The sequence below is a fragment of the Festucalex cinctus genome, chromosome 6 (assembly GCF_051991245.1).
Source record: "Festucalex cinctus isolate MCC-2025b chromosome 6, RoL_Fcin_1.0, whole genome shotgun sequence".
Taxonomy (NCBI): domain Eukaryota; kingdom Metazoa; phylum Chordata; class Actinopteri; order Syngnathiformes; family Syngnathidae; genus Festucalex; species Festucalex cinctus.
This window is the reverse complement of record NC_135416.1, coordinates 16,426,031-16,447,754: the sequence shown is the minus strand read 5'-3', so window position 1 is coordinate 16,447,754 and position 21,724 is coordinate 16,426,031. Positions and strand designations below refer to the sequence as shown.

Here is a 21,724-nt window from a genome sequence, read left to right as displayed (position 1 = left end):
TTTCAAACAGCCTGAACTGTCACAAAGCGCTTTACAGAAAGACAAAAAAAAAACAAAAAACCTAACATAAAACATTAACACCAATTATGATCGCCCAATATGATTTAGGAAATTTACAGTGGGATTTTTTTCATTAAATATTGCAACATTTTTTAAATAACGGCTTGCAGTTTGCACATCTGCCTCACAGTTCTGAGGTTTGAATTTCAATCTTTTTTTTTCTTTTTTTTTTTTTTAACATTTGACTTGCAGTCACTATTCAATATACCCATGAATTTTCTCATTCAGTAGTTCTAGTTTCATAGTTTCATACTTTTTTTTTTTTTTTTTTTTTTAGCAGATCTTTTGGTCATATAATGTAAAGATACGGTTTCAACATTCATATCCAGTGACAGGATTCGGTTTGGTGCTTTCGCAAGTGATAGGAAGTACTGAGGAAGGAGGATGGGATTGTTGTGTAACTTCCTGAATGCTCCGTCAGCATTGGATAACAGGAATAGTGGGTGTGAGTGGTTCTTAAAGTTTGTCTGTGTGTGTGTGTCAGACCTGCTAACCCTGCTAATAAGATGCTATCTAACAGAGTTGAGTCATACGTTGAATTTCTGATAGTGTGCAAACTGGAGTGGCAGTAGATCATCAAATCGATTTTGATTTTTTTTTAATTGCGATTTGATGTGATATCAATCTAATTTCTCCAATATTGAATCAGTAAGAAGGATAAATATACAAATAAGAGTCAATTCTGAAATATTTAAACTGCCATATGCAGTATGTATGAACACAAATGTGGTCTGTCACATCACATTGTTCAGCAATAAAACATCTAAATATAGAAGTATGCACATATCCTATTTGTGCATCTGGAGCCCAAATGTAAAAACTAAACACAACAGCTCTATCAATACCTGTACTGAAAAGGAAAGTGCGCGTAAACTTAATATGTTTTGAATCCCAATGAAATGAGAAGTGATAGTTACTACTAATAGTGGTAGTCAGTCACCCTTGATATCCAACCATCACATGTAACAACGTAACTTCAAAACAAAATGATGTCAATTAGAAGATACTGTATTACAATTCATCAACATTTGTATGATTGTTGCTGTGGTGTTATTGCTCCAGTAACATTTCAAGTATAATAACTTTTGATACTTTGTATGTATTTTGCCGAGAGGATTGAATCAGTGTGGCTTTTAACGACAGACACATTGTCATTGCCGACAGTGATGTGCTATCACTGACCTGGAAATAATGACAATTCTATTGAACAAGAGTTTCCATTCTGATGAATGATCATGCACATATGAGTCCTCAAAGGGAAGTAAAAATATGTCTACCTTTCTATTTTGTACACTTTTTTTTTTTTAAGTTAAAAGTCAGACTTGTCCATCAATTCATTTTCTTCCACTTATATGGGTTTGGATGGCGGAGCACGAGCTGAATTAGGGAAGCTCAGACTAGTTTAGTCAAGTCATACTCAAATCAAATATTTTCAGTGTGACTGCATATTGCTTTTTAGAGCATTTTTCATTATCATTATGTACGGAAACACTACCTTGAACATAAATCCTCCATGTGGCCAATCAGGATATCAGACGGCCTTTCATTAACATTAAATATGGGCATAGATAATTTGCACCACTGATGTGGCACAATTCAAAGTGGAATAACTCAAGCAATAGATTATTTGTGTGTCTTTCTATCTATATTTTTGATGCATTCTGTTTATATTTATCTAACCTTCTCAAGATCAAATACTTTTGTGACTGATTTGTCATTATTGTGTTTTTTAAACATCACTCGTGTCTTCCCTGCAGAGACTTCTTGCCCAGAGGGTCTGGTATCGTCACCCGCCGCCCTCTCATCCTGCAACTCGTCAACAACAAAGCAGGCAAGTGGAATATGTAGCATAGAAAAACAAAAAAACAACAACACACTAGCCTCCATCCTAATCAAGCATTTCTATTGTTTTGTGCCTCACTCAAAACAAACCTCCACTTTTCTCCTCCGGAGTAAAAATAGGTATACTGTATGTTCCTTCTCTTGGACTGAAACCGCTACATTAGAATTTGCAAACACTAGATGACGCTATTGTCCACACCAGGGGTTGAACTGACTAGTCCTGGCCTGTTCAAACTGAAATGCACGAGATGCCAAAACGCAAAGCACATTTTAAGTCATGGACGGACCAGGAAAAACATTTTCTGAACAAAGCAAACTTTTTTTTTTAGCATGAATATTAAAAAGTTTGGATATACTGCGATTGGCTGGCAACCAGTCCAGGGTGTACCCCGCCTACTGCCCAAAGCCAGCGGAGATAGGCTCCAGCACCCCCCGTGACCCTTGTGAGGAATAAGCGGTCAAGAAAATGAATGGATGGATGGAAGTTTGGATATTATTCCAAAAATGATCAATTAAATCGAACTGTCACTGTCTATCCATCCATTGACTGTACTACTTACAGTATCCTCACTGGAGTTGCGGGTGTGCTCATGCCTTTCCCAGCTAACTTTGGGCGAGAAACGGGGTACACATCGAACTGGTCGCCAGCCAATGTAACTGCAATTAAAGTAAACATAATAGATTTCCTACTGAATTTGAGAGGCTCCGTTTTCAGGAATGGACTTTTCTTTTGGCACTTGTCGGATAGCTACTATGACTGAATAACATGATGTGGGATTAACCACCTGAAAGTGTGGCAAGATGGTAGTTGTGGTGTAACATTTTGGAATTATGGGATGGTCACGTCCGACTCTGTGTGCCAAACAGCACTTGAGACCGACTCAGAGTATAGATAACAATAAAACACTTCTACACATATTTGTTATTCCTGCTTTACTTGAGTTTTTTATTTTGGTGATTACTTGCCTTCTGTCATAGCAGCTAGCTTGCGCTAAGCTAACCTAGGAGGGTTCATCGCTGCGGTCCAGTGTCCAAGTTTGCAAACTCCCTTTGTGCTAGGACGACATCATGCACGGACTCCAGCGAGTCATTTTCTGTGTGCTTTGGCTGCTCTGATTTTAATGGCAATGAGGGGAGCCGCTTCGATTGGCTGGGAGTCAGCTGTGTTCCATCCCACAACGATGCACAATGGAGCAAAACCTCCTCTTCTATCTGTGCTAGTCAAGCACACTTAGACTTGTGCATTAGACTTGTGTTATGCACAAAAATAGGGCCCCAAGAGTTAATAGGGTTGTCATAGCTATTTAGTCAGTTATTGTTAGTTACCTCCAGGGGTAGTGCTTCCAGTTGGTCTCTTCTTTTCTCTGCATGATTACACTTTCATATTTTTTCTATACAGAGTATGCAGAGTTCCTGCACTGTAAGGGCCGTAAATTTGTGGACTTTGATGAAGTCCGTCAGGAGATTGAAGCAGAAACTGACCGGCTCACTGGATCCAATAAGGGCATTTCACCAATCCCAATCAACCTTCGAGTCTACTCTCCTAATGGTGAGCAAACCACACTATTAGATCAAATATACACAAGTTTCCCTGCCATCTTGCTTGAAGTTTCTTTTCTGCTCTGTGAATAATGCCCCATTAGTGTTAAACCTGACCCTGATCGACCTGCCGGGAATGACAAAAGTGGCTGTCGGAGACCAGCCTGCAGACATCGAACACCAGATCAGAGACATGCTGCTGCAGTTCATCACCAAGGAGAGCTGCCTCATTCTGGCCGTCACTCCGGCAAATACTGACCTGGCCAACTCGGATGCCCTCAAGATTGCCAAGGAGGTCGATCCTCAGGGTAGGACAGCATTCATTCGTTTGAATTTTTCAGGCACTTTAAAACCCTTTCTCTACAGTGTGAAAATACTTCTCTTTACGTTTACCACATTTTCACTTTTCTTTCGTCTTGAAAAGACATTTTTTATTGCCGTGATTTCTGCACTATAAACTGCTGTAATGAGGTTAATTTGTGGATTTTTCCAACGAGCTTCATGCCTACAATAGATTTACTGTTACTCTCGTAATATCTGACCGATGAAATTACCAAACATGTCATACATTGGACCAATGAAACCGTCCGAGTCCGCCCTCATACTCGTTATTCATAATTAGTCATTTGCCTAATTCAGTGGGAGGTTTGGATGATGGTGGGTGGATGATTTTGGGAGTCTCGAGAGAGACCCAGAAAACCAGTCAGTGACTGGTTTTCTGACCCCATGGCTGTTTAGGATTTGGTGATCTGAAAGGTGCAGTTTTTTTTATTGGGGGGGAGCAGAACTTGAAATGTGATATGACTGACTTCAGCATCTTTCATGAATTGCATGAATTGGATTTCTGACAATCATCGCGTCATCGACAAAGCCTGAAAGGGGGTGACTGTAATGGCTGACAGAGTGTTATTGGCTATTCAGGCTTTCCTGATGAAAAAAAGGCTTTATGGTCATATGTTTACAGAATAAAGCCTTGTCCAACCTATCATCAGCCACACTGATTGTAATGCTAAAAAGCTATGATTAGCATGTAACAGATTTGCGATGCTTAGCAAGCGATGAATGTAATACGTGTTATTTGAATTGTGTATGTTGGTATTATCATGTAGCTCAGTGCAGCTCTCGGCCTGATCCATTCACATTGCTCGCGTGGACTGACAGATGTGATTGCTTCAATTTCCTACACAGATGAATAGTGTCTATGTTAAAATCTCATTGAATTTATGGGAAAAAAAATATTTGGGTGCCATTTTTGGTCATGACACATCTGTCCAGGTCTGCGGACTATTGGAGTGATTACAAAGCTGGACTTGATGGATGAAGGGACGGATGCTCAAGACATTCTGGAAAACAAACTGCTTCCTCTCCGCAGGGGTGAGACCACAAACACTCACACATTCAACAAATACACACTATGACTACCACTATGGCACACTCATTTTTTTAAGCAGAGGGAACCTAAAAGATGTCAGTTGTATGCCAGTTTGATGCCTCGTAGTGAAACTAGAGATTTGGTGCGTTAATCTCAGGGGGTTTGATGGAGGTCAAGACACCCGTGGACACAACGTTTTGCAACACAATGACTTTGTGATATTTTGCTGATGGTAGACATCAAAATGAAGATAAGGAAGACTTTTTTTGCAAAAAAGATTTCAAAGTCAAGGTGATGAAGCCTTGCATTTCTTAGCTTAGCGATAAAATGCAACTGAAAGTGCTGTGTAAGTGAAACATCAAACGCGCACAACCTGAGAACTATGTAAATAGGCTTCACAAGGTACAGAGAAACCATGTGAGGAAAACAGTCTTGTCTGCTATATGTAAGGCAACAGCAGAAGGCACATTGATTAACAGTAATTATAATAATAATAATAATAATAATAATAATAATAATAATAATAATATAATTATAATAATTATTAAATAAATAATAATAATATTGAGTTGTGATTTTGTTTTTGTGTAAAATTAATTTTTCTTATTTGTATTATTTGAACAAATGATTTTGTGAGCAACGTGTGGGGTGCCTTTAGTGCACTAATAAAATACATATCTGTTTGAATTTACATTTTAAATTCTCATTTTTGCAATTATGAGTTTATGCACATGTAAAACTTTGTAGTTTCATGCCTCCAATAAGGTTAAGAAACCTCTGCTTTAGAGCCTCATTCACTGTCACTCCCATCAAGTTAAAAAACTGTCGTTTGATATCACAACAGTGCAATGTTGTCTTTATTTTCTGCAGGTTACATTGGGGTGGTGAACCGCAGTCAGAAGGACATTGATGGAAAGAAAGACATTCGTGCTGCTTTGGCTGCTGAGCGCAAGTTCTTCCTGTCGCATCCTGCATACAGACATTTCGCAGAGCGCATGGGAACTCCACACCTGCAGAAGACACTGAATCAGGTCAGACATACACCTAGCCAGGGCTTACACATCCTTTGACTTACCGTCGTGTGACATTTGAAATATAAATCTACTTTTAGATTCAAATTTTCACCCAACTTTAACAAAATTACTTTTTTCTTTGAGGAGCAATTTTGACGAATGAATTACTTAATTTGAGGACCAATGGTCCATTTCTCAAAGCAGGGTCAACAAACTCTACTCTGGGAAAGGAAACTCTGAGTTCTCGGTTCCGGGACAGCTGATTTGCGTTACTTTGATCAACCCAGAGTCGTTTCACCTGGAGATATGCACGTGCACCACCACTATAAAAAGGCTATATCAATGGAGCCCCAATTTGACGAGTCACCATGGTGTTTAATATGGAGGGTGGTGTTTAATATCGGTCTATTGACTGTTTTTTGTTTGTTTTAAAGAATAGATAACTATTTTACGCCAAAACTTTCCAGCTGACTGAATGAATGAGGAAATCTAATTTTATGGAGCGGAGATAGTTTCTCACATTTCAGGGTTAACAGATTTCTTACTAAACCTGCTTTGCGAAACGTACCCCAACTTTCTTCAGGTTCATCCCAGGGATCTAAAGCAAAGGTTTTATGAAACAATAAAAATATGACCAAATAACAAATATGTTTTTATATATGTATAGCAATTCTTATTTCACAAATTTACATTGTGAATAGTAGCAAATTATTTCTTGTCTCAAAACATTTGGCCCTTTAGCAAACCTAAATTGATTTAAAAAGGGCTACCAGTTTGATACACGCTTCTGAAATAACAAATTTGCTCAGATTGCATTTAATCATAAAATTATTATTAAATGTTATGAACAAATAATGGCAATCATTTCTGTACTGATACTGGCCATGTTAAAGGGATACTTCACTTATTTAGCCCATTATAGCAATAACAAGTAAATATTTTGTCTATTATTAATTTGATACTTTCATTATTTTTCACATACAATTAGTACCTTTAAAAACAAATTTTACAACTTGATGTCGACTGAAAATGACATCACAAGGGCTCAGGTAACCAATCACAGCTCACCTGGTTTCTAGGTTTGGTCATGTGACATTCACAAGATGAGCTGTGATTGGTTACCCAAGGCCTTGTGATGTCATTTTCAGTCAACAGCATGTTGCAAAATGTGTTTTTAAAGGTACTAATTGTACATGGCAAATAATGAAAATATCAAATTTATTATAGGCAAAATATTCATGTTTGACTGCCAAAAATGGCTAAATAAGTAAAGTATCCCTTTAATGATTTCTCACAATAATTAGGAAACTTATGAATACCCTATATGCATTTCTATAAATCTCATCCATTGTTTACAAATGGTCACAAAATCGCAATGTCTCATCACTCACTGGTCAGCTATTTTTGGAACAGGTCCGCAACTGTGTAAGTAAGTAAGTTTTATTTGTATAGTGATATTCTCTTACCACATATTTGTCAAACTCAAGGCCTTTGGGCCATATCTGGCCGGCCTAATGTGGCGAGATCTAAAATGGCCTGTCTTAAAATGATTAAGTGTAAAACATGCTTTAACCACAACGTACATATCCCAGTGCGTGGCGATTATGTCACAGCGAAGTGACGACATTCTGCCACCAGATAGCAGTATACGTACATATCCACGTCACGTCAGTATAATTTTTCCATCAAGTGCATTTGAGAAATACAAATAATGATCCCAAAGTAAGAGCAAAATTGATGCAGATGGAAGGCATTTTCAAGAAAGCTGAGAAGGTGAGTACAGGATTGTCAAGTGTGGCTGAAAAAAAAAAAATATTTATTGAATTTACATTCAACTATATACGAAACAAAGAAATGTTCATGTATTTTTAATATTTTTCCACCTATTATAATATTGTTAATACAGTATTGATGTTCAATCTCAAGTTGTTGTTTTTCCTCCAGCAACTCACCAACCACATCCGTGACACTCTGCCAGGGTTACGCAGTAAGCTGCAAAGCCAGCTACTTTCCCTGGAGAAAGAGGTGGAAGAATTCAAGAACTTTCGTCCTGATGATCCCGCACGCAAAACCAAGGCTTTGCTTCAGTCAGTACACACACACACATACGCACATGACTCACACCAATATATCCGAGAACTACTGCACTGCTTCACATGCAGGATGGTGCAACAATTTGGCGTGGACTTTGAGAAGTGCATCGAAGGCTCGGGGGATCAGGTGGACACGTCCAACTTATCTGGAGGAGCAAAGATCAACCGCATTTTTCATGAGCGTTTTCCATTTGAGCTGGTGAAGGTGATCCATTAAGATAGTAACTTAATATCTGAGAATGGCTGATCATTGTTAGCAGGCATATGGCAACAACTGTAAATTATTTAAGCCTTTGCATCTATGTCTTAGATGGAGTTTGATGAGAAGGAGCTGAGGAAAGAAATCAGTTACGCTATCAAAAACATCCATGGAGTCAGGCAAGTTGGAACAGCCTGTAAACATACCGCACATGAACACTTTGCCTCCTTCTGTTAGCTTGTGTCTGAGCTCGTTCCCTTGTCAGTCTGATAACATCCATCCATCCAATTCTTCATATTCCTACTCATTGTGTTTTGTGGTTTTAGTTTGATCTGTCTCAATATTATTATATTAGTCTTATTTTCTGGTGAAGTGCCCTCCCCCTCACACCCCTACTCCCACGAGCACCTCCTGTCTTCCTGCTCCATGTCTGTCCCATGTGTATGTCCTTCAGGACAGGCCTGTTCACCCCAGACATGGCCTTTGAAGCCATAGTGAAAAAGCAGATCATTAAGCTGAAAGAACCGTGTCTGAAATGCATCGACATGGTCATCCAGGAGCTCATCAACACAGTCAGGCAGTGCACTAATAAGGTATCGCTGCATGGTCTCTGCCATGCTCGTACACCAAGACTGGTCAACTGCAGTGCTGCCAAAGAGCACCTTTTTTTCAGATTTGACAATATTTTTATGCAGCTACACATTTTTTGCACTAGCATTAGGGGGGACATATTATGGTATGTGGATTTTTAATTGCTGACAAATAATTGGGTCTCGAGAGAGCATACCGACCCTTCAAGTATGAAATTAAACTACCAAGTAAATTTTTTTGTTATCTGCCTATGTTTGAAAGCGCGTGTTTCAGTGAGACGTTCTGAATTTTTCCACACTCTTGGCTCCGCTTTTACTACTTTCCGCTTTCAACCTGGTCATCATGTTAACAAAAGGCATACTTTCCATTAGTTTCACAGCAGAGGGAGTTAATTAGTCCGCCATTTGTAGAGAACAATATATTTTTTCATACCGATGCCAATATTAATAGTCAGGTTGTTCAATAATCAATATTTGGAGCCAATATTAATTTCAGTAAAGGGAAAATATTAGCATCAAAATTGAAATGTTTTTTATGAATGCAGACATTCTTTAAATGTGTTACTTCGCATATTTATAAAACATTTTTTATTTGAAATCTTAAACAATAAATAGATTTGCGTTAAAATTCTAACAAAATGTTCAGGGAGGTTACAGGTTCATTAGCATGTCTTAAAAAACTACTGAATCTGACGCGGTCGCTAACCCTTTGACCTTCGTTTTTAATTATTAGTGTGGTGATGGAGCAAGAGTTCTAGTGGGTTGAGTACTACTTTACGCAAGTAAATATCTGCCTATAGTTTCCTACAGTAAATCTGCCAAAATTTCAAAATTACTGTTAAACCTCCACTTATTATTATTATTATTATTATTATTATTATTATTACAAACAAAAACAAAAGGTGCACAAAGTCAACAGCATCTATTAGGAAGATAACAGAAATTTTAAATAAATAGTTCTCTACTGTTGTCGGCCGTCATTTATTTTTTTTTTTTTAAAGGCAGAAGCTTATTTCTCAAAATGCTGAATATCGGCACCGATAAACGACACGGCTAATAATAGGTCCAGCCAATAATTGGTCTGTCCCTACCATTTTATAAATTATGGGGGGAAATCATAATATGTCTCCCTTAAAACGTTACATTTGATGGCTATTGCACGTTGTTGTCCGAGTTGCACTGCGGTTCACTGCAGTGGTGTCTCCGAGAAGCTTTGTGGTCAGAAACAGGTGTCCTTGTGATGGTTCGTAACAAAACAAGCTGCAGGTTTGTTTGTTTTTCTTTTCAATTCAAGAACTTTGTGGCCTTACATGAACTCTGTCTTGCTGGTGAATATAAGCATCTATCACTTACTTGTCTTTGTTTATTCTTTCTTTCTCAGTGTCAGTCGTGTTTGTGGTTTTGTGGCAGGTCGTGCTTTTCAGCGTTTCCGGCTATAAACTATGCACAGTTACATGTGTACATGTTACAGGCAAAAAGTAATTGTTAAAAACAAACATTTGTAGAAAACGTCTTAGTCAGATGAAGAATTAAGATCCAGTGGCAACTAAGTGGGCGAGCTTGATGAATTAAGAACATAAATGAGTACCAAGAAAGGAACTCAGTAAGTTTATTTTTTTCAAATGCAAACCTGCAGCTTGTTTAATTAACCCAAACATAAAGCAGAACTAACTCAAATGTTCCCTTTTTTTCCCCTTTTTGTCATGTCTTCCTCAATGACATCACAAATTACTCCAGCTTTCCTTTCTCTACCACTCTTCTTTACCACTTTTCTACGCCATGCTACACTACCTCATCTGCCATTAATTGTCCAACTCCCATGATGCATCACCACAGGACAGGCCTGTTCACACCTGACTTGGCGTTTGAAGCTATAGTGAAAAAGCAGATCATTAAGCTGAAAGACCCCTGTCTGAAATGCGTTGACCTCGTCGTCACCGAGCTTGTCACCCTGATCAGGAAGTGCACTGAAAAGGTAAACGGGAGAGGCGGTGTGATGGAAGGCAATCCGAGATAGAACAATGCACGGGAGAAAATAACTAACGTGTTGCTGTCTATCACTGTGAATGATTACAGGCTTCACTCAGCACCCATCTCATCCTGTGATTCCCTCTTTAAATTTAAGATCCCCTCGCTCTGATCCTGGACCTTGAGCAGCCCTCTTCACCCCATCAGCACTAAGAGCAGTGATTTAACCACCCTTCTCTCACTGATTAAACCAATTTCCCATGACACACAAAGAAACATCACGACTTAGGAAAGGGAACCTGTCCTGTCAGGAGTTTGTTTTTTTTAATCTAAAAGTATATTCCATTCCTCATTTCTTCATCTTTACTACAACTCTTTGCACTCATCTTTTCAAGTATCTTTTTAATGTTCTGGCGCTGTTTGAGGTTATCATCACTGCTATGTGAATATCATGTCCATTTTTTTTTTCAATTTTTAAAATGACAAAAAGTATTTTTCACATAGCATCGATGTTATGCTACGCTACGACTGTGGAACCTCGAAGGTCAAACACAAACCATTCCAGGTTAATTTTGGGGGAATGAAAACAATTCCCTATTTATTTGATCTTAATGTCAAGTGTATTGACAATTGACTAAAAGGAAGTAGTTGAACTTTGAGGTACCACTGTAGTCACTTTGAATGTCTTACTATATATATTCATACATTTGTTAAGAATGCACACCAGGGTTTCCTCCAGAAAACTTGCTAAGCCTGCTGATCATGCTATTAATAAACAAAATCCGGCCTGGAAAAAATATTTATCAACGTAATCACCGATCGGTAGAGGTAATTTTATTTTCTGTTTTTTATCTTGGCAGGCTGCCAGGCTTATAAAGCACTGGGGGAAACGCTGCACACTGAATGTCCGGGTTAGCCTGTATCAGTGTTTCTACATTGTTGTGTATTTTGTATCATTGCGGTACCCGCAGCAGTGTTTTTTTCTTCTTCTTCTTCTTTTTGCCGTCTGCAGCTTGGATCATATCCTCGGCTTAGAGAAGAAACTGAGCGAATCGTCACCACTTACATCAGAGAGAGGGATAGCAAGACGAAAGACCAGGTCAGTGTGCGTGTGCGTGTTACAGCTTTGTGTAATGAGAAGTTGTTCCTCAAATATTTGTCATGTTCGGTCCATCAGGTGCTCCTGTTAATTGACATCGAATTATCCTACATCAACACTAATCATGAGGACTTCATTGGGTTTGCCAAGTGAGAGTTCATGTCTGGTTCAAGTATAGTTTTTTTTTTTAATTTTGTATACATTTTTTTTTTTTTTAAGATTGCCTCGAATTAACTCATTCACTCCCAGGACATTTTCGCTGTTTTACTGGATTTTGACTGATTTTCCAAGGCCCATAGAATATTGTGTCCTATTGCTATAAAAACATGGAATCTAACAAAAGAAAGATTAGAGCCTCTTCTTTCATCAGGAAAAAGAAATCACATTTCTATCTGTTTCCATTTTGCATCAATTAGCATTAGAATATGGCTAAGTTTCATCATTATTCACAAATTTGTTTAAAATAGTGGGAAAAGGAGCTTTTTGATCTCTGAAACTCTGCTGCCATCTGCTGGCCGATTTTGTAATAACTACCATTACTTCAAGCATTCTCTTCAGTTCAGAGGCTGCATCAAAGCCAAAACGTATAAATACATCTTTGGGAGCATGGTAATATTTAAAATAGAACATATGTATACGTTTTTGGGGGTAAATGGCTTAATATGTAATAGTAAATATAATCTCTGTTTTACACCCACTGTACATATGCATGATAGTGTTAATAAAGGATACATAGCATGAAGACAGTGATTTTGTGGCTGTGAATGAACATTTAATTGTACTGTCATCTATTGTTTAGTAAAGCAAAACTCTTTGATCTTGCAGTGCCCAGCAGAGGACGGCTGCAAATGCGACCAAAAAGAGAGTCATGCCTAACCAGGTATTTGCTTCACCTTGCCTGTATGATTGTTTCATGTCTTGGTCAGTGAGTGGTTGCATGTCATGACATAGCTGTCTTTTGTTGAAACCCAGTAACACCTCTCTGCCCTTGTGTACTTTTTTTATTCTCCCGTTTATTGTTCCTTCATTTCATGGTCCAGGGAGAGATTCTTGTAAGTATCTTACCATCCTCTACCATCTGTTGTTCACTTTCTCCTGGGTTGGTGTCGGTTTCAAGCATCCATTTTGAGCATTTTGTGCAACTTTGGGACAGTGGGGCATCATTCTTGAGAAATGGGCCGTCATCTGTTAGGTGGCTAAGTAATACTCTGAGGTCCACTCAGGTGGAATGTTGTTGTTTTTTTCCAACTTTATCCCACTAACTCAAATACACAAATATAAACATTCAGGGGTTACAACAGTGACTCCAGTTGTGTAACACTTTTACACACAATTGTGTACGACAAATGGCATCCATTTTTCCTCACTTGCCTGGTACCTTGTATCTCCACGTGCCTAAATCTGGCAGAGATTTTGGAAATGTGACTCGCTTGTGACTCATGATGCGTTCATGTGTCGTGTGCAGGTTATTCGTCGAGGCTGGTTGACAATCAACATTAGCATCATGAAGGGAGGCTCCAAGGACTACTGGTTTGTTCTCACTGCTGAGTCCCTTTCTTGGTACAAAGATGAGGAGGTAAGGAAGGCTAGCTTTCTTACCCACAATCTGTAATTGTATGACATTTTTATTATTATTTTTTGCCCGAACGATAAGACGTAAGACAGGGATGGCGAGAGCCGGTCCTCGAGGGCCGGAGTCCTGCAGGTCATATTTCCCTTCTTCAACACAGCTGATTCATGATCAGCTCATCAGCAAGCTCTGCGTAAGTCTGATAACGAGCCTGTTAATTGGAGTCAGCTGCAGTTTGAGTAGGGAAACCTCTAAAACCTGTAGGACTCCGGCCCTCGAGGACCGCAGTTTGCCATCTCTGACATAAGTTAACAAATTTACAGCACAGAAAATGTAGTGCACGCATCTGACCAACAGATGGCGGTATAAATGCAACAGGACCGTAGTAACAGCCTAACTTATGCACGTCTTGAAGTGATGTTAATGCTCAAATGTGACTGGGGCAAATTGTGCACTTGTCAGACACTGGTAAACGTTAGTACAGTACAGTACTGCAAATATACACTCATTATATGCACCCTATGTACATTTGTTTAAGCCAGTGCTTGCCAAATGGGGAGTGAAGCCAGGGAAGTTTTTTTTAGAATAAATTGTAATTGCACATTCACTACAGTCGGTGTCAGTGGCACTGTCATTGTTAGAGTGCGCAAGGAGTATTAGCTACTCTGCAGATGTGCACTTCCAACAATTTCATAGACAAATCCTACAGAGTCGAGAGGGTGTAAAATACTTTCTTTGAGAGTCAATGGTTTAATCGGTTGATATCTGATATCTGATGGCCACTTTATTTAGCTCCACGCATGTGGAAAAATACACAAAACAACGCTCATTATGACACACTGCCTGTTACTTATGCATTAGGGATGTCACCATACTTCTTGTTACTGTTAAAATTTGGTCGTGAAACTGGTTTCAAATGTTTTCAAGCTTTCTCATTACTATTGTCCTCTAATGGAAAAAAAAAAAAAGTTTTTATCAATAATAAACGTGTTTTTTTTCCAAGAATTTGTCCTTAGAAAACACAAAATAGATCACAACGTACAGTTAGTCATGGCTGAACTTTGAAATGTGTTGTGCGTGCACTTATTTATTACCGTAAATTCCCACCCGTGATTTCACACAGTTAAAGTGGTTGATTGAATGTTGTGTAATTAATCAGGAGAAGGAGAAGAAGTACATGTTGCCTCTTGACAACCTGAAGCTGAGAGATGTGGAGAAGGGATTCATGTCCAGCAAACATGTCTTTGCCATATTCAACACTGAGCAGAGGTGAGTGCAATGTTGCCATCGACTGCACCTTTGGACCTTTTGAACAGCTGTACCCATCCTGTCATTGGTGTGTGCTTGTGTCACGCAGAAACGTGTACAAAGACCTGCGGCAGATCGAGCTGGCGTGTGACACTCAAGACGACGTTGACAGCTGGAAAGCCTCGTTCCTCCGAGCTGGTGTTTACCCTGAGAAAGATCAGGTATTAACATTTTAAACAGCTGATGTTTGACATTACAGTTTTAGGCACTTTTGACTTGTTGGACCAGATTTTGATGACAGAATAGACTTGGGTTGACACTCAACTTTTCATGATCACTAGTCAATAGTTCTTTATTTTTTTTACACATAGAACAAAGAGGCCCACAACTACTCACCCATCTTAGTCCGAGTATTAACCCTGCTGTTGTGTTGTAGGTCAAATTCATCCGTTTTTAAAGAGGAGGTCAACCCAAAACTTTTTTTTGACAATAATATGTTCTATGCAGTCCCACTAGTCTAAATATGGTCTTCTGGTTGATATTGTGTTCGTGGAATATTAGTTAAGCAACAAAATCCAGCCGTTTTTATCCATCTGACAGGGCGGCCATTTTGCTACTTGCTGTCGACTGAAGATGACATCACAGTTGCGCCTGTCTCAGGCAACAACCAATCACAGCTCAGCTTCAGAAAACAGGTGAGCTGTGATTGGTCGTTGTCTGAGCCCTAAGCAACTGTGATGTCATCTTCATTCGACGGCAAGTGGCAAAATGGCCGCCCCCTGAGATGGATTAAAGTGGCTGGATTTTCTGCATAAATTATATTCCAAAAATGTAATATTAATCAGAATGTAAAGTTTCGACTAGTGAGGTCACATATAAGATATTATTGTCAAGAAATGTTGACTTCTACTTTCCCCCTAACCTTTAAATCTGGTACTGAGTCTAGAACCGTGAAACATTTGAGAGTAAAACACTCCACAAAGGAACCGCCCAATGTGGGGCTCAAACCCACGACCCTGAGATTAAGAGTCTCATGCTCTACCAACTGAGCTAACCGGGCCTTTTGCTCTTTGGTTGGTACTGTGTTTTTAAATCTGGTATGGAGCCTAGAACCGTGAAACATTTGAGAGTAAAACATTCCACAAAGGAACCGCCCAATGTAAGGGGTGTAGTAAGGGGTGGCCTTACTTTGATTACAGTAGTACCTTGATTTAAAAAGTTTAATTCTGTGACCATCTTGTTACTCTATTTAATTGTATATCAAGTACATTCTCAAATATAACCCATTTGACAACTCGCCACCTATGAGTGACGTCATCCGGTGGTGCTTTTTTATTGGCCTCCACCAGATGGCATCACTTCTACAAGTTTTCCTTTTTAATCTTAAATGGCAGGATTGTGCTTCGTGTTGTGGTCAAAGGCGGTTATTGTGCCTTCTAGTACACATAATACACCCTTTTTGGCAGGGAGCAGCTGATTTCTATAGCTAACTAGCTACCTAGCTAGTTATATGTCTCTTCGGAGCAAACTCCCATTGTTTAATGCCGTGTTTGACGGAGTGAAGGAGAGGCCGGCTAATATCAGAGGTGTTGTAACACTGCTGAGTTGGGTTTCATTGAACGTACTTCTCAATGTTTTATTTGATGCTGATTAGCTGGCTAACGACACACTCATCCACTTCTGGCTATATTGCTTGAAGGAACCTGCTTGCCTCCGCGAGTGTGCACTCCCCACCAAAAGTTTGTTTGACTACCTGCAGCACCATTTAGACATGGTCCGAGCAGGTGTATCTTTTAAGTTTAAACTGACTTTCTGCCACTAAATTGTCATTCTGCCAGTCATATCATCAAGGATGGAGCTATTTCTTCCAAAAACTCCATCTACGAAATCATCTATGAAATTAGAGTGCACTGTCTCTCTTCAGCTGGCCTGTCTTTCTCTTTCCCTCCAGCCGGAAAATGAAGATGCGATGATTCCGGGCGACACCGTGTCTATGGACCCGCAGTTGGAGCGGCAGGTGGAGACCATCCGCAACCTGGTGGACTCGTATATCAGCATTGTCAACAAGTCCATCAGAGACCTCATGCCCAAGACCATTATGCACCTCATGATTAACAGTGTAGGTTTTCCTTTATTTTTTATTGGCGCCTGTGGAGCATTTCGCTCTGCAAACATCGACACTTCGGGGCAGCAATACAAATTCTGTCTTTTAATAGACATAATTAGTGTCTTTTTATAAAACGGTAAATTGTTTTAATAAACTGAGGTATATTTTGTTTAAACCTTTTCTGAAAAAATGTTGAGAGTTATATTATAATGTAGGGATGTTCCATGCCACTTTTTTTTTTTTTTTTTTTTAGTCAAATCTTCAGTACTCACCGATACCAAGTGCTGATACCATTGGTAATTATGATACCTAATTATGAGACCTACGCCTCACCCCCCCAAAAAAAATAAAAAAATAAATCAAATAAAAATAAATAAATGACCTTTATATCCTAGGGATGTAACGATATGCAAACATACGATACGATATGATATTATCACGATATGAAGTTCACGATACGATAATTATCACGATAATGTGGGGGCGTTGGCGATATTTAAAAAATATCACAAGATTGTAAAAAAGAGCTCATACTAAAAAAAAGCACAAGATTGTGTTTTTCTACATAACAACAATGCATATAAACCACCTACAATCTCAAATAACAATATTGAGGCACTTATTTGCAAGCACACATTCATCGCTTCACAAGCAGATTCGGTTCCCCTTCATCTGACAATTAGCATACATTTTAAACATAGAAGGCCAAAACATCCCTAATGAAAATTAAATTGCACTAATAAACTAGCCACTAGAGGGTGCTAGAACTGCACAAATGGAAATCAATCTTGACTGTTTTAACAAATGTGTTCCTTTTAAATATTGTGAACATGACGACGACGATATTGTGGCAGTTTTAATATCACAATATCACGGTATTGCCCTTATCGTGACAATATATCCCATTCCCAGTTATACCAAATTTCTTTAAAATTGCATGAAATTAATGGCAATTATATAGTTTTTCAATTTTCTCATAAGTCATTTTGCATAGAGCACACAATAAAATGAATTAAAAAAAAAAAAGATAAATGAAACAAATAATCCAGTTAGGAAAAAAGTCCCAATCCAAATATGTGGTTGTACAGCTTCTTTTTAAGGAATACAGTCAAGTGCAAAGAACTAAATTCAATACAATACTGCTTCAAGTAATTTAGTAATTTTGACCATGTTAAGAATTCCTCAATCTGTTTAATGTGTAATGTTTATGTCTTGTTTTGAACAATATGTCTGCACTTCAGAGCTCATTAAATTGTTGAGTGCAACTGAAGACTCATGTGCCCCGGTTAACCAGTTCAGCTTTTAGTTCCTAACCGAAAAACAGCCACAAGAGTGGTGGCCAATACCAGTATTGATACCTGCCGCGTGTACCGATACCTTGACATATGGCCTGGTATCGGCCTGATACTGATACCTGGTATCGGTATTCACCCATCCCTATTAAAATGACATATTATAATATGACGTCACTTATAAAAATTTAAAAAATATGTCCACAGTGTCCATATTTTATAAATAAAACCATTGAAGCCACAAAGTTCCCCTGCAAACAATTGGCCAACTCACGGCGAATGTACCATTAGCTCATCAAGCTAGCTACCACAACGGTTGTTGATAGGCTCTATGAAACGCGCTGTGAGGGTTAACTTCAAAATAACAGCAAAACAAGTACATTTATAACAATGCCTTATTTAGATTTTATTTTGAAGTTATCCCTCGGAAGCAATCATGGTGGCTAACTTGACTATGCCAAAGCGCCCAGACAGACTTTAAACCGACGCACAATATTGAATTTCCAGTGCTCATGCGCATTGGCGCACCACTTTTGTGCACCCCTGCATATGAATTATTGTGCTGTTTGACCTCCAGGCAAAAGACTTCATCCACTCGGAGCTGCTGGCCTACCTGTACTCAGCTGGGGACCAGAGCAGCCTGATGGAAGAATCTGCTGAGCAAGCTCAGAGGAGAGATGAGATGCTGAGGATGTACCATGCTCTGAAGGAATCTCTCGTCATTATTGGTGACATCAGTACCACCACTATTTCGACCCCGGTGCCTCCACCCGTAGACGACACCTGGATCAAAGAGTCTGGGTAACCAGCGTGAATGGAATGTGTAGCTTCACCGCAATACTGAGATTTTTGTTTTCTCCCAGTCCTCCAGCGGGAATCCGCCCTGCCCCAGCAACGGCGCCCGCTCCAAACCGTCCCCCGGCAGTAAGGGGGCCCGCGCCCGGTCCGGCCCCACCGTTGAACCCATCACCGGCATTCGGCGCCCCACCTGTGCCTACCCGACCCGGCCCGGTGCCGGCCCAGTCCGGTTTTGATTCAAACATTCCACTGATTCCCTCCAGGCCGGCACGTGTGCCTCCTGCGCTGCCGCCGGGCATCCCGAGGTGAGCAACAACAACGGCTGTATTTTTAGATAATGATGGGTGCGACATAAGTGTGGCATCATAACACACACAACTAAAAAATGGCTTTTAATAATTATGAGAGGACAATCAGGTAAGTTTGGAAAAAATGTTATATTCTATTTTTCTATTTAACCAATCAACAAACAGACATTCTAGTCATCTAGTGTGTCTACCACCGGGGTTTAGTTTGGGAATTTTCATTCAATTTTCATTTATCTTGTTTTGTTTTTTTAATTTAGTTAGTTTTAATTAGTTTTCAGGGTGGTTCTGTTAGTATTTATTAGTTTTAGTTATTTTAAAAAATGCTTAGTTTTAGTTTAGTTTTACTTTTGGGACTAGTTTTCGTTTTAAAAAAAAGTGTATTGTAGGCCTGCATGATATTGGAAAAACATGCGAATATATTATATTATATTATAATATATATATATAACATTGCTGAATATAGCAATTATCGATATTATTGCGATATTTAACATGTACCTACAGAAATGACATTTTTATTATCTAATGAAAGATTTTTTTTTTTATTGCGGCAAAATAATCAAACTCAATGTATTCTTAATGAATTGTAATTACCTCTATCTTCAACTATTGGATGGCAGTGCACATTTTCGTACACTGTGTTCCAACTATGTTTTGCATTTGCATTATTAGGGTTGGAACACCCATGGAACTAGGGGCGTGGAAACCAAATAAAAAGAGAGGGTGAGGAGGGGATTTTATCAATCAGTTCATCTCCTCTCTCCTTGCAAGCTTTCAACTGAGTGCCTTCTCTCCTTTTTTGTCATGTTTAATAAATGTCAAACAAGTAAAGCTAACAATCTGATTGGTCTGATTGTCTTTGCGATATGCATATTGCATAAGCCAATATCGCGATATTGATATTTTTCCGATATATTGTGCAGCCCTAATTAGTTATGTGCAATATTTAATAAACACCTTGCAAAATGAAAAAAGTAACATTTCTTACCTAGCATTGCATTTCGGCTGAGTTAAATTAAAAAGTAAAATTAAAAAAACAGGCGAGGTGAGCTAGGAGTGAGGTCATCCGAAGTTGCTTTTCTATTGGCTGCTTCTAGATGACATCACTTTCCAACATTTCTTATTCCGGTTAATATCGAAATAAATATACTTCAGATCACATTTAATTAAAATCAACCCCAACAGCTTATGTATTATTATTAATTACCAAAGACTAAAATGAAGGACATTTTCACTAGAATTATTATAGTTAGTTTTAGTTAGTTTTGTAAATGTAAAATGTAGTTTGTTAGTTTTCGTTTTTTAAAAGCATTTTTATTTTATTTTGTTAATGAACATTTTTTTTTATTAGTTTCAGTTATTTTGTTAACATTTCGTTAACAAAAAATAACCTTGTCTACCACTATTGCAGATTAGTTTGGTTTGGTTTGGTTTATGGAACCACTCATAATTGTGCTAAACAATACGTAGTGGTGAAAATGGAGCTAAGGATTCTTTTTTTTTTTTTTTCCGGGTGTAAGTGTTGGGAAAGTGGATGGTGGCGGTGCTTGTGGTGCTTTGGGGATCTCGGTGCATGACTAGTTGATGACATTTTCCTCGCATGTTTCTTCCCCCCGTCCTATTCTATCCCACTCTGTCTTCCTGCAGCAGAAGACCCCCGGCTGCTCCCAACAGACCCACCATCATACGTCCTTCAGAACCCTCCCTGCTTGACTAGAAGCACACACGCAATATGCAAACATTTCATTTGATTTACACTTTTGTATTTGCAGTTAGTTTCTTACTCTATTTTGACTCGGTGTCCATTCTTGAAGAACGTGCGCGATGAGTTTTTGACATTATGCAAAGGGATCATTTTTATGAGCCTTATGGTTTAAGAACATCACATTTTAGATGTATTGTTTGTTAAATTCATTTTGATATGGTAAAAAAAAATCAACATCAAGAGATTTCTATGTTATCGTTGTGTTAAATCTTACACACTAAGCACCTCATGATATAAGTAGCACTTTTTGATGAGTTGTTTTTTCTACATGTGTTGCATAGCTACAAAATTATGTTTCAGGTCAGCCTGCATTGAACCATTTTAGTAATTGTCCCTTGCTCCATAAACTATTTCAGGATTGAGTTTTATAGGTTTTTATTATCTCCCATCTCCCACCAGTGCTGGTGAATTTGAATCCTGCCTTGAATTTGTATCATTAAAAGCCATAAATATCATTACATGAGTAAAAGTGCCTACTTTTAATGTTTATTAAATGATGCTGTTAATTAAAAAATAAATAAATAAATAAAATGTGCTATTGCTTTACTTTTCAGCCTTACCTTTTCTGGACGTTTTACATCTCTATTTGCATGCTAAATCTTGTGCGCAGTGCGATAGATAGCATGGCCACTAATGTGCTGTATGCTGTATTTACACCCGATTCACGTGAGAGTCAAGTGAAAAAAATGTGTTGCTATGGTAAGTAGAGTTGCTAGGAGGAACAGAATAAAGACGGTGAAGCATGGGGCTATTCATAGAACTTGGTTGACTCACTAAAGGTATGCAACTGGAATTTTACTGGTTATTCTGTATTGTTTTTGCTTCCCCATTGTATGTCATTTGGCATTTGATTAAAAAAAA

General features: G+C 38.6%; 1 protein-coding gene and 1 non-coding gene across 9 annotated transcripts in view; one reads left to right on the top strand and one right to left on the bottom strand.

Annotated features, from left to right (window-relative positions):
• Window positions 1–21,724, top strand: part of LOC144020378 (dynamin-2-like) — a 24,629-nt gene extending 2,905 nt beyond the window's left edge. The window contains exons 2-21 of one of the 8 annotated variants that reach the window (XM_077523775.1): window positions 1,818–1,891; window positions 3,302–3,451; window positions 3,546–3,749; window positions 4,717–4,815; window positions 5,684–5,844; window positions 7,771–7,913; window positions 7,989–8,124; window positions 8,230–8,297; window positions 10,545–10,683; window positions 11,689–11,775; window positions 11,854–11,924; window positions 12,601–12,655; window positions 12,816–12,827; window positions 13,241–13,351; window positions 14,505–14,614; window positions 14,703–14,814; window positions 16,545–16,712; window positions 18,570–18,793; window positions 18,856–19,095; window positions 20,749–21,724. In XM_077523775.1, coding sequence (XP_077379901.1) covers window positions 1,818–1,891; window positions 3,302–3,451; window positions 3,546–3,749; window positions 4,717–4,815; window positions 5,684–5,844; window positions 7,771–7,913; window positions 7,989–8,124; window positions 8,230–8,297; window positions 10,545–10,683; window positions 11,689–11,775; window positions 11,854–11,924; window positions 12,601–12,655; window positions 12,816–12,827; window positions 13,241–13,351; window positions 14,505–14,614; window positions 14,703–14,814; window positions 16,545–16,712; window positions 18,570–18,793; window positions 18,856–19,095; window positions 20,749–20,815 — 2,431 coding nt within the window. In that variant the 3' untranslated portion in view covers window positions 20,816–21,724. Of the gene's footprint in view, window positions 1–1,817; window positions 1,892–3,301; window positions 3,452–3,545; window positions 3,750–4,716; window positions 4,816–5,683; window positions 5,845–7,770; window positions 7,914–7,988; window positions 8,125–8,229; window positions 8,298–8,572; window positions 8,712–10,544; window positions 10,684–11,688; window positions 11,776–11,853; window positions 11,925–12,600; window positions 12,656–12,815; window positions 12,828–13,240; window positions 13,352–14,504; window positions 14,615–14,702; window positions 14,815–16,544; window positions 16,713–18,569; window positions 18,794–18,855; window positions 19,096–20,745 lie in introns of all 8 variants that reach the window. The other 7 variants (XM_077523776.1, XM_077523772.1, XM_077523771.1 and 4 more) reach the window with 7 other exon arrangements.
• On the bottom strand, window positions 15,581–15,653 carry trnak-cuu (transfer RNA lysine (anticodon CUU)). The gene has a single exon. It is a non-coding gene; the product is annotated as a tRNA-Lys (tRNA).